Source organism: Sebastes umbrosus, chromosome 12 (assembly GCF_015220745.1).
Source record: "Sebastes umbrosus isolate fSebUmb1 chromosome 12, fSebUmb1.pri, whole genome shotgun sequence".
Classification (NCBI taxonomy): Eukaryota; Metazoa; Chordata; class Actinopteri; order Perciformes; family Sebastidae; genus Sebastes; species Sebastes umbrosus.
The window spans coordinates 24,131,406-24,144,174 of record NC_051280.1 but is presented as its reverse complement, the minus strand read 5'-3'; the positions used below and the strand labels follow the sequence as shown (position 1 = coordinate 24,144,174).

The following is a 12,769-nucleotide window of genomic DNA, read 5'->3' as shown; positions in this document are numbered from 1 at the left end:
TATCGTGCTCATCTTCAGGTTCGTACTTGTATTTTGTGTTTCTATTTGAACATGTTTACATGCTGTAATGTTAAAAAAAAAACTTTATTTTCCTCATAATGTCTGCTTGAATATACCAGTATTCACTCTCTGTCTGAAATGGTCCGTTTTAGTGCATTTCAACGGAATTGCAACAGAGTTGTGTTGCCTGGCAACAGTTTGGGTCCATGTTTACATCCTGTCAGCTGATGTTATTTACATACACTGCAACCGGAAATAAACTGGGACACATTTAGAATGTTTACTTTAAAAACCGTGTAATGGTCTAAATATTGTATATTTGTGATATCACAATTGGACAGAAATCCTAACGGCTTGTTTCAAATTTGCAATTTCTGAATACGGACTGTGTGTATTTCTATGTGTATGTATTTATATGTATGTGTATGTATATATATACTGGACGTTATAGTTAGAGGAATGAGTCATTATAGCAACATGAACTTTAAAGGTCCCATATCGTGCTCATCTTCAGGTTCGTACTTGTATTTTGTGTTTCTATTTGAACATGTTTACATGCTGTAATGTTAAAAAAAAAACTTTATTTTCCTCATACTGTCTCCTTGAATATACCTGTATTCACTCTCTGTCTGAAATGGTCCGTTTTAGTGCATTTCAACGGAATTGCAACAGAGTTGTGTTGCCTGGCAACAGTTTGGGTCCATGTTTACATCCTGTCAGCTGATGTTATTTACATACACTGCAACCGGAAATAAACTGGGACACATTTAGAATGTTTACGTTTAAAACCTTGTAATGGTCTAAATATTGTATATTTGTGACATCACAAATGGACAGAAATCCTAACAGCTTGTTTCAAACTCGCAATTTCTGAATACGGACTGTGTGTATTTCTCTGTATATTGAGCGCTTCGATACTTTCACAGGATTTATAAAGCACTTAAATCTGCTTTATAATATAAAAGACATGGAAATCTTACTTTTTACAATATGGGACCTTTAATTTTTCACATCCTTGTACAAACAGTCATATGACAGGGATATTCTCCAAAAACACGGCCATCATCAGCCAATCAGCAGCAGGTCCTATGTGTGTTTTGATGAAGAAGTAGCGCTGTGTATTCGCAAGAATTTGGCAATACAATACGAATAAAGTCATAATATTATGAGAAAAAAGTCGGAATTTAATGAGAATAAAGTCATACTATTTCAAGAAAAATAAGTTGTAATATTACGAGAATAAGGTCATAACTTTACGAGAAAAAAGTCGTAATATTACGAGAATAAAGTCATAACTTTACAAGAAAAAAGTCGTAATAATACGAGAATAAAGTCATGACTATGAGAAAAAAGTCGTAATATTACGAAAATAATGTCATAACATTACGAGAAAAAAGTCATAATATTACGAGAATGATTTCTTTCTCTTAAACTTATGACTTTATTCTCATAATACAACTTTTTTTCTCTCGTAAATTTATGACTTTATTCTCATAATATTACGACTTTATTCTCAAAATTTCAGATTATTTTTTTTTTCCTCAATGTGGCCCTGATACTCCGTCGTACGATACTGTAAGCAAGATGATATATTGCAATTTCTTAAATCTAATTTTAAGAAAACTGCAGAGAACACACCTTCATATGCATAAAATCTCAGTAAAAAAGTGTAATCACCTGCTTTTTCATTTATCACAGTCCCTGTAACATCCAACGTCATAGCACTACTTTGAGAGGGTGCATCTCTTTGCAAATGAAATAAAGTATTGACTGAATTAATCTTTGCATGTAAACTATTAATTATAAATCAATACTGTGTTTTTGAGAATCGATACAGTATCACAAAACGTAGTATCGCGATACTCGATATCAACTTACACCCCTATGAAGAAGAAAACTTTTTGAACCATTTTCTATCTTCAAAATAAGCAAACAAATGTAAGAACATTATGCAGTCTTGACAGAAGCTCTCTGTGTGCTTTCTAGTACACAAATATCCTTGGGAGATGACCTTTTATTTCTGCTGCAGGACCACAATGTGTATTTGTTTCATGAGATAACCTGGAGGTGGATGCAGTAGTTGTTGTGTTGAAGAGTGAACTTGTGACCATGGAATTTTTTTTTTTTTTAGCTTTGTTTGGTGAGCCTGGGCAAGCCTTATTACATTGTGTAATAATGTCTCAATAACTTTGGTTTTTCAAAGAATGTGCAAAGTGTTTTAGGCCTTTATATATTCATTGTGCTTTGGTGAGCTTAATTCCTGAATAGTATTTCCAACATCATGACCGACAAAAAAATCACGTTTGGTTATGAACACCTTATGTTCATTCATAGAAGACCTTTCATTATGAGAGACCTACACATATAATTTGGTCCCAGAGAGAGCGGATAACAAATGAGGACATTGTATTGTCTCAGAAAACAGTCTCATCCAAATATAGGAAAGTTTGAGGAAGTTCTCAAAGTTGTTCCTCAACATTAACAAGGACATTTTTAGACAGACAGCAGCGTTTTTTTCCCGTCAATTGATGGTTGGTGTCGTCATGTGTATCATATGTGATATAGCAAGCACATGCTCATAATGTCTCACATTTATGACTACAAGTGTAACAAATTCTTGTAAACACGTGCCCATAAAACATTTTACAATGTTTAACACCATGCATAATCCAGTCACAGTTTTCCCCCGCATAACAGCCAGTTGCATGTCTAACAGTTTCCGCCTCGGAACATTCAGTTCGCTTTTATAAACAGTCACATCCTCGATCCGGAGAGAAAGTCAGCTGTTCCAAATGCGTCAGCCGGAGAGGAAAGTTTGCACGAGGTCACAGCAAGGTCATTTGGTTTAAAACAATCTCTCTCATGTCATTTTATCCATCACCAAACCGCCATACGCTTTGACAGCTGCTTGCGTGTATATTTCACCTCTTGATCTTCCCTATCTCTTCGGACAGTCTGGAGAGGTACTGTGTGAGCTTCACCATCATGATGATGAGGGCCCCTCCCGTGAACACGCAGGAGGGCCACATAAGCGTGTGGAAGACGACGCTGTGGTCGTACAGGCGCATCAGGAGGACGGTCTCCTGCTGCTCGCTGGGGTCGTAGTAGCAGGGGACCTGCTGGTTCGCCTTCAGACGCTCGGAGATGTTCATGATCATGACGTGCATGGCCGCGCTGTCCTTCTGGCACCTGGGTACGTAGAAACACTGCAAGGACATGGATTGAAGGAAACTGAGGTTATCTAGAGGGCGATCAGTTGGTCTTTGTTATGGTGATGGCTGCTAATCTTCTTTTAATTCACAATATTGAATACATCACCTTCACGTGTCATGTTAAACCCTATTCGACTGTTATCAGGCCATTAAATAGGTGTCATCGGTCGGTGGTAGCAACACGTTATAACACGTAAAACTGAATGAAACGTTACGTTTTGAACACAAACAAAAAGGCTTCTTTAGGTTTAGGCAACAAAAACACTTGGATAAGTTTAGTGAAAAAGATCGCGTTTGCATCCATTTGGCCCATAGAGCAGGCGCAGTAACGTTTCCTTTAACTCCGCCTCCCAGCCTCGGTCTGGGTCTCATTCACATGAACGGAGGAAGGAAAATAACTCTGGATTTGGCTATTAGTGCATTTTAAAACTTTTAGGACCTAATGATTTAACTAAGGGTTATTCAAGTGTTCATACTGGGAAGTTGATTTACCTAAAAAAAAATTATCCGCTGAGTTACAGAGGTTTCTTTCCCAAAAGTATTTTTGGGCCCAATGGCATCATGTGACGGACATGGAATTTGTTATTCCACCGTTTGGCCACAACAAAAATTTGCTTCAAAGCTCGGCGCACTTCCTGGGGACCTGATACTCCAGGGCCTGGCTTCCGCTCCTGCTCTTGTCATATATACACTACGGTTGCTAGAGGTCGCTTTCATCTTCTTTTATACCTTCTTTTGGTGATTTTCCATGCGAATAGATGATAAAACCTAATACTGAGTGTAGAAGACCCCTATTGACCCACATCTATGGTGCTTATAGCGACCGATAACGCACATTTAATAGCCTGACAGCAGCCTAATCGGCTGCCTTTCAGCTTGACCAGGAAAAATCCTATCGACTAACACTTTCTGAATCTGGAGCAGTATACAATCAGGCCAACATCTGACAGCCGTTGTCAACATTTGAAACGGTTCAGTAACTCTGTGTTTTCCCCTCTGGCGCTGTACTCACTTCAGAGCTGGTGTCCTGGGTCTCCTCGTTGTGAGATAAACGGCTGACACGGCCTGTGTTATTGACGCTCACGTAGACCTGCAGACAGGGGTATTTGGAGACTCTCCAGCACTCTGACCCACAGCTGTAGGAGCAGTTCACGTCTGCTGTGACTGTGGAGTTGAGCACGATACACACACCTTCCTCTGTCCACACACTGGGTTGGCATTTAAATGAAGATCCAATTTAATGCAACAACAACAACGACGACGACAAAAAAGCAGAAAACAGTTCAGGGATCTCATGGTATGAAATCGGCTTGTTCCTGAAGTATTCATTTTTGTAATTTTCAGGTTGAGAGAGCACTGTAAGCAGTTTGTCAACAAGCACACCTGATGAATAAAACATGTTTCTTACAGAAGTAGTTAGTTAACTCCTTTATAGGGTGTTAAAAAAAAGACAATTCAAACAACAGTCCCAGTACCTTTCTGCATAGGAGCGTAATATAGTGACCCCCAGGACAAAGTACATCACGACTGAGGAGAGGATCATCCCGAGTCCCAGAAAAATGGCCCGATCCTCACCGGGCTTCCGAGCTGTCACCGTCTGCTTCTTGTCCAGTAAATCTACGTCACGAAATTTCTGGTAGATTGACCTACTGATGAGGAAAATGAGGAGACATTATTATATATATATTTTTTTAAGCTCAAATATTATGATAGGTAAGAGTTTCTCCCCGGGCCATGGATGTCCCCATTTCCCCTTTGCAATTTAAGTCAATTTTGAAGCCTGAATTGGCATGAACCTGTTACCTCCTTTCATTTCCTCTGTCCGCTGCTGCTGATTTTTTGGCCCCCGCCACAAAAAACATCTTTCCTGATGATCCACGCCCTCCTTTGCTCGCTGAGGCAGAACGGAAGGATTGCTGAAAGGACCTGTGAATTACAGGCAGTTTGTTGACCATGCTTTAGCTGTCTGGAAGCACTACAGACACTTTCACTACCAGGATCATAAACACAACAGAAATCCCAAGGTCACCGGTGACAAAGCAAACATGCAAGACGGCAAATCATACTCTACCTTTGGTGCATAGTTGCTGTCAAACTCACTACTAGTTTTGTACAAAAAAACTATTAAGTATATACCTCTCCTGTTGCAAACAGCACTTGCTGGTTATCAGAGTGTTATGTAGGGTTGGGACAGGAAGCACCTCTGATATAGTGGTCTCCACCAGGTAAACATCTCATTTTGAGCACAAAGAAACGCCACAAAGGACAAACAAGATGACAGATTGCCACAGATGAAAGGTGTTAATGCTGATGAAAAACCTACCTGCTGTATCCTGAACACTTCTGCTGTCAACACAAAGTCATTGGGTACGCTCTTGGCACAACAACAACACCTTGCATGTACCTCCTCTCGCTCTCTGCCGGTCCTATACCATTTGCACAAAACACAGAATTCAGTACAGCTTTGGACCAATAAATAACATTAGCCTTGATTCAGATGCAAATGTATGGGCAAGTGAGACGTTGTGAGTTATTTGTGCTGGGTTAGCGTTAAGGTGAGGGTCGATGCAAACCCACTCTGGAGATTGCCAGGCATTTATTTAAAAATACACTATAGGTTAAATGTATTTACATGGCCACATTATTAATTATGTGTGGTCGTTTGCTCGTATATCAGAAGAGTGCTCCGTAATGACTTACCTATCAATCAAGTAGGAATCAACCATCAACTCCTATTGTTTATTGACTCCCCTTCAGAAGCAGAATAATCAACACAGCATGGATACAGAAGGCCACCATCCAGTCCTCTAACATGTGAGTACAATAAGCACGTTGTGTTCATTTTGTGGAGTATATCAACCTTGCCGGAGTGCAAGGAGCAGACTAGTCAGAAAACAAGCCAACGAGTTCCTCTTAGATGAGTAATTTCCTCATTGTATCACATTCCCAGCTGCTTAGGGGAAATGTTGCTGAGAGACGACCCCGGTGTGACAAAGGGAATCTGAAGGAAACCATGATTGTTCCCTGAAACATGATTCCGCATGCAACGAAGGGTCACACTTACATGAGTTTTATGATGTGTCTTACAACTTTACAGTTGTTCTCCTCCGTAAAAGCACACTGAAACATTGCCACTCGAGTGCCTCAAGTTCCACACATAACTGTATCGATTTCAGCTAAACATGGACGCGCACACTTTCAGAGAGATCGCCTTACTCCTTGTACCAACTTCGTAAGGCAGTGAATTTATAGCTGTGTCCTCATGTAGGCTGGACTTACAGTGGCAGGTGACGTCGTACCTGATAACTCATAAGGAATGGACAGTGACACTGTGCTTAATGATGTAGACAGACCTTGCAGGGCCTTCCAAGGTAGCTTCGAATGAAGGAAACAAATTTAAAACATTAAACAAATTGTTAAAAGTGCAAACGTTCCAGATTGGTCTTATTAAAGATTATCGTCTTATTTTCTGCAATTTTGTTATTTAATATTTTTATTTTTCATTTATCAAAATTGACAGAGGACAATGGAAATTTCATCCATGTTAGTCAATAAAAAAGTAAATTCCACTGAAGTTAGACCCCTGGAAATCTGACATTATTGAAGTGAAATGGCTAAAACTTAAAGGGCCAGTGTGTAACATTTTGGGGGATCTATTATCAGAAATGGAATATAATATTCATAACTATGTTTTCATTAGTTTATAATCACGTAAAACTAAGAATTGTTGTTTTCGTTAGCTTAGAATGAGCCCTTCTTATCTATATAGGGTCCACTTCACGGAGTCCGCCATGTTGCTCCGCCATGTTTCTACAGTAGCCCAGAACAGACAAACCAAACACTGACTCTAGAGAGAGCCTTTTTGCGTATTTACCTGAAGGCCAGCGTAGTTCTCTGACATGCTTGTGAAACTGCAGTAATGCGAGCCACATAGTGCAAAACCGTGGTACCGCCAGTCGCCACCTTAGTTCTCCGACACGTTTGGATAGAGAAGGGGTTGCAATCTGCAACCTCACCACCAGATGCCAATAAGTCCTACACACTGAACCTTTAACTGAATGAGAAATAATAACATAATCATAGGGTGGGAAGAAAAAGTGGTTCTGAATGAAAGTCACCAACTTGAAAAGATGACTTTGTGTGTATTTGCATCCTGCTTCACGGCTTATTTAAAAAGCTACTGAGTCTGCAGTGTCACCACATGGAGGACTGGAAGGAGACCGTCTGAGGAAATGCACTGGTGTGAAACTGCTTACCCCAGCAGGAACTTATTGTTCACATTTTCCTATTATCAGTTTAATGAACCACGTATCCTGTGCCAGAGGCAGATAGGATCGGCCGACCTCACTGTACTGTATACTCTTTATGGGTGTGTCCTTGGTTCATATTTCTTCCAGCTGTCCCATATTGTGAGACTGAAAAATGTGACTGAATGAGAGATAAACCAAAATGGCATGTGGCAGCCCACATAACTGTAAAGCAGGTGTTTTCTTATACATGGATGGATCACTGAATGGGCCTACCAGGGTCAGAGGGCCTCTCTCTTCATCTACAGTGTGAACTAATTACTGAAGTTCAGCTGCAGGTTTTAAACCAACAGCAGCACCTGAATTCTGCTTCACCTGCAGAATGTCACTGAAAGAGACGCAAAACTACTACAACGAAATGTGATATGAAACAACACAAAGCGACTACAAAGAGATGCAAAACAACCACAAAGAGACGAAAACTGACCACAAAGAGACACAAATGACCACAAAGAGACGCCACATAATTACAAAGAGACATAATCTGACTACAAAGAGACACAAATGACCATAAAGAGACACCACACAACTACAAAGAGACATAATCAGACCACAAAGAGACACCACACAACTACAAAGAGACATAATCAGACCATAAAGAGACACCACACAACTACAAATAGATGCAAAACAACCACAAATAGACACAAACTGACTACAAAGAGACGCAAAAGAACACAGAGACACCACACAACTACAAAGAGATGCAAGCTGACTACAAAGATACACATATGACCACAAAGAGAAGCCAAACAACTACAAAGAGACGCAAAACAACCACAAAGAGATGCAACCTGATTTAAAAAGAGACACAAATGACCACAACAAGACACACCACACAACTACAAAGAGACACAAACTGACTACAAAGATACTGAACATGAATCCCCACATAGAGATGCAAAACAAACACAAAGAGACACCAACTGACTACAAAGGGAAACAAATGACCAAAAAAACACAAAGAGACACAGTACAACTAAACGATATGGTCGTTTTGTGTCTCTTTCAGTCCGAGTGTCTTGCTCCTGTGCTCGCTGTGCCCAGGGGCCTATTGTATCATAATCTATCCATGATTTTATTACTATTAGTAATTTCCGTTGGATTTTATTGAGCTCATATAAAAGTGAGATTAAGGTGTTTCATGTATAGAGACTGAAAGTCTGACGGCTCAACTTTGATCCTGGAAATGTTCCTTTAGTCCAGAAGGTGTTTACTTTCACCTCGCGTGTTTTAACAGCGCTGTGGTATTCAAGGCCTGACCTACTATCAACACGCTCTTTGACGAAGAATATCTCTGGATGTATTTTTGCCTCGTCCTTCCAGTGATTATTGCTTCCTAGTCAGGTGTCCTTTAGTGTTTGGTAGTTTAAAAAAAGTCACATGCTCCACTGCACAGCAACCCACAGAGTTAGGAAACACTAACCTGACGTGCACACACTGCCAGTGTGAACAGTGCATGCAGTTCATATTATTGTACACAATGTCAAAACCCAGTCATCCATTCATCATTGATTTTATGAGTATTTTATTTACTGTCTTGTTGTTCCATGAACACAGCAGTGAAAAACAGCATGCTCCTATCATTATTATCCACTTAAGATTCATCTAGGCACTCAATAATAAAGAGGGTGTATGCAGTGAAATTTCCAAAGCTATCTTTACACTGCAGCTCAATCTGAGCCCTTATGAATCCATTTCACATGTGTGAGTCTAAAACCTTTTTGTATTCCCAGCTACATGCTGTGTGTTGACCCTCTGTTGTGGGCTGGATCCTCTTTGAGCACATACAGTCTCTATGTTCCTCTGTGGTGCCTGTAATAATCTCATGACTTTGCACATCCAAATTACAGTAAGCCCCAGCTTTTGTGTGTGCTGAACAGCAGTGGTAATACGTACAATCTTGTGAGATCCTACCTCTTGTTGCGGTGTTGTTATGATAATCCAGACTTTGGGCTACAACTGTCAGCAGTGGCTCTCCGACATGGTCTCTCCCAGGGACGGCAGCTGGCTACCTCTTATTTAAACTCTTTCCCCAAGTGAACAGAATGCCTGCCATACCTGTGTTAGTAATATGAGTTCCCCGTACAATGCCGTCATGCTTAAAATGAGTTGGTGGAGCACAATGAATCTCGACTGTACCTTTAAATAACTGTCTGTGATTGGCCGGACTGTGGGCCTGGTGCTATGTTTGTTACAGGCTGCATGTCCACAAAGGAATTCAGGAGCAGTTGTTTCAAACACCTCTGACTTTCTATGTTACAAATGTACAGTGTGTGAATAGACAACGTGGAGGCCACAGCTTCAAACTCTGACAAGGAAACATAGCCGTGTCTTGCCACAAGGGGTCACTGCAACCTCAGAAACTGGTTGCATGGAATGCTGGGGATTTTTTTTTTTTGAAGTGGTGCTTTTATTTTGTTAAAATCACAAGTGTAAATGTGGAAAATGTGTTAGCAGGTGTGGACAAATACCTTGCTGTTGGTAATAAATGTATAAAGTTATATGTTTACCTTTCTTTCTTAGTAGATGTACTATGAATGACTTCTTCCATTCATTTTTTTTCTAAAAGATGCACATTAAAGACTGAGAGCAAGTATATTTTGCAGATGTAAGCTATTGTCCTCTTTCAATGTTTGGTCAACGAATAGTCACACCATCACCATTATTTTTTATTGTTGCCTACAAAACGTACTAGATTTTCAGGTAAAGTAATCAGACGCATTTTCATATGATCCAGACTAAATAAACACAGTTTTTGAGGAGCCTCCTAAAATGGACAAAATGCTTAAAAACCTGGGGCCGGTGTTATATGTGACCGCAAGAGAGCCAGCAACGTATAAGGTCTGTCGTCAGAAAATGTGACCCCCCTATCTTTTACTTTTTTTTTTACCAGTTTTGTGAATATATCGTTGAAATAAAAACATTAAAATAAATGTATGTTTTTTGACAAAATAGTTTTGTGTGTTTTCCGTCACATATTTTCCTCATTTATTATACAGTCACAGTAGGGTCACATTTTCTGATGACAGACCTTATGGCTGGCTCGCTGCGGTCACGGATTTCGGTGTAACACCGGCCCCAGGTTTTTGAGCATTTTGTCCTTTTTAGAATGCTACTCGAAAACTGTGTTTATTTTGTCTGGATCATATGAAAATACTTTTGATTAATTTACCTGCAAATCTAGTATGTTTTTTTAGGCAACAATAAAAAGCAATGGTGTTGGTGTGACTGTTCTATGACCAAACATTGAAAGAGTACAATAGCTTATATCTGTAAAACAAACTGGTATCTTGCTTTCACGCCTTCAGAAATGGTAACCTCATGTGTTGCTGGCTCTTTGCGGTCACAGATTTCGGTGTAACACCAGCATTGCATATGATATGTGTACACCTTTATTTATTTAATTTCAGATTTTTGTACATTCTGCTTTGCGTGCTGTGAAATGTGTTTTATTTTGAAAATAATTTTAAAATGTAAGGTGGCATATTTTCCCAGTAGATTTAACATGTAGAGGCCATTTAGTTGTTTTCTAATGCGATGACGACAGTGTTGGTGTGACCAGCTGGGGGATTTTCCCCTGCAGACCCCAGTGGATCATGAGCCATCTTGGCTGCAGTCTCTGCTCATCCCCACTTGGTGCGTTTGATTATGAAAGTCTGTCCCATTTAACAGCAGCAGCATCACATCAGATTCTGCTAGAAGTGTGTTACTGCCTCCTCCAAGCCCAATCCACTGCTACAGTATAATAAAATCTCCCTGAAGAACTCCAGAGCTCTTTCCTGCCTCTTAGCTCAGAATGCGTTTCCCTTTAATTATACCCTGGCCTAAGATTTAGCCTTGAAAAAATAACAGCCCCTTTTTCATGCAGCAAGACATGCAGCAGGAAAACACGTGCACAAATATAGCAGGATGGGAAGGAAAAAAACGACTCAAGGGCAGATGGAAAGACATTTATTTGAGGTTAGGCCTAAACATAGCTACAAAGAGGTGCAGACTGTCTTCGAGTGCCACATTTGGAGGTGAAACAACATCGTTGCAGGGGGGGGATGAAAGGCGATTCTGCTTCTTTGTTTCTGCGGATCTAAAAATAGCACATGCTGAGCAGGCAGTGGAGCTGAGCTGCAGTCCCTTCTCTTGCTCCATTTTCCCTCTTTTTCTGTCCCTCACTCTCTCGCAGACATAATACATCATGTTAATGATGCATGGGCTCAAATGTATAGCAGCTATTATAGGTCAGTTTGGTCTGGGCCTGTATTTGCATTGCTGTAATTTAACATATGTAGCTTGGACATAAAGGAGTGTTGTTAATATTTGTGTGGTGATGTGTGTCACCTGTGCTGTTGGGCATCCCTCTGCCCCCATCTGAGACATATGTTTTTGGATCTTTGTGCTTTTATTTTAAGAAATTGCAAACATCTGTAATGGCAAATAAAGAAAATACAAATCCTCAGCCTGATTTCTTATTCTGTGCATGTTCACTTGCAACAGGGGATCACTATCGTATTACTTATTCTAAGGGGTTTGCAAGTAAAAAAAAACATGCTGCTGAAATCCAGTTATTATTCATAGCTTGATAGCTTTTCTTTTTTTCTTTTTTTTTTAAAAAAGATGAAAATCTTAGACTATTTATCCTTATCTTAGATGCAGCCTCTAGTAAAAGCCACCTGCTCATTTTCTTTCTCCTCCACGCACAAAAATGAAAAGGCAACACCGCTGTTGCTAAGGCAGTCGATAAACCTGGCTGCCACTTGTGCATGGCAGTATCCAAGCAATTACACAATGCCAACAGGTCCGGCACATATTTATCAGTGTTGCCGCTGTGCTCACATCCCTAGCAACCTCGTGTTATTGTCCTGCAGATTAGCTCCCCGCCCCCACACAGATACCATACTGCTGTATTCCTTCTAGTCTCACACTTATGGAGGGGAAACGCTGCTAATCTCATTTTATAGAGAACTAGAGATGTTCACATGTATTTTTCAAACTGATGAATGTACATTATACAGTATGTGCATGTACTGTATGTAATAATAATAAAAAAGGATGAGTAGGATTTACAGTCACAGAGAAGAGGTCGGTCAATTCACAATATTCGCCCGTAGAGTGAATCATATATTGCGTAAAGCTTGGCATCGGAGAGGAGGAATTTGCTTCACATTTCTTCACTGGCAGCCAAAACACCCTCTCACACAGTGGGAGTGATGGAGCACATATTTCTGTTTCTGCTGGCTAGAGGAGAATGAAGCA

At 40.1% G+C, this 12,769-nt stretch overlaps 1 protein-coding gene across 2 annotated transcripts; it reads right to left on the bottom strand.

Moving 5' to 3' along the window:
• Nucleotides 1-2,038: 2,038 nt before the first annotated feature.
• On the bottom strand, nucleotides 2,039-9,622 carry LOC119498017 (calcium-activated potassium channel subunit beta-2-like). Of its 2 annotated transcripts, none has more exons than XM_037786483.1 (6): nucleotides 9,437-9,622; nucleotides 5,536-5,638; nucleotides 5,016-5,138; nucleotides 4,688-4,861; nucleotides 4,225-4,420; nucleotides 2,039-3,206 (listed from the first exon to the last, which is right to left on the bottom strand). In XM_037786483.1, the coding sequence occupies exons 3-6, from the start codon at nucleotides 5,072-5,074 to the stop codon at nucleotides 2,922-2,924; spliced, it is 714 nt and encodes a 237-aa protein (XP_037642411.1). In that variant the 5' UTR covers nucleotides 5,075-5,138; nucleotides 5,536-5,638; nucleotides 9,437-9,622; the 3' UTR covers nucleotides 2,039-2,921. The 2 variants fall into 2 exon arrangements, with proteins under 2 accessions (XP_037642411.1, XP_037642410.1); XM_037786482.1 differs by lacking the exon at nucleotides 9,437-9,622 and adding an exon at nucleotides 5,913-6,582.
• Nucleotides 9,623-12,769: the final 3,147 nt, after the last annotated feature.

Coding starts and splice junctions, on each gene's coding strand:
- LOC119498017 (XM_037786483.1), bottom strand. CDS start 5,074: ATGTTTTTTGTGGCGGGGGCCAAAAAATCAGCAGCAGCGGACAGAGGA. Junction 4,862..5,015: donor GACAGAGGAAATGAAAGGAG/GTAACAGGTTCA, acceptor TTTCCTCATCAG/TAGGTCAATCTACCAGAAAT. Junction 4,421..4,687: donor TTACGCTCCTATGCAGAAAG/GTACTGGGACTG, acceptor ATGCCAACCCAG/TGTGTGGACAGAGGAAGGTG.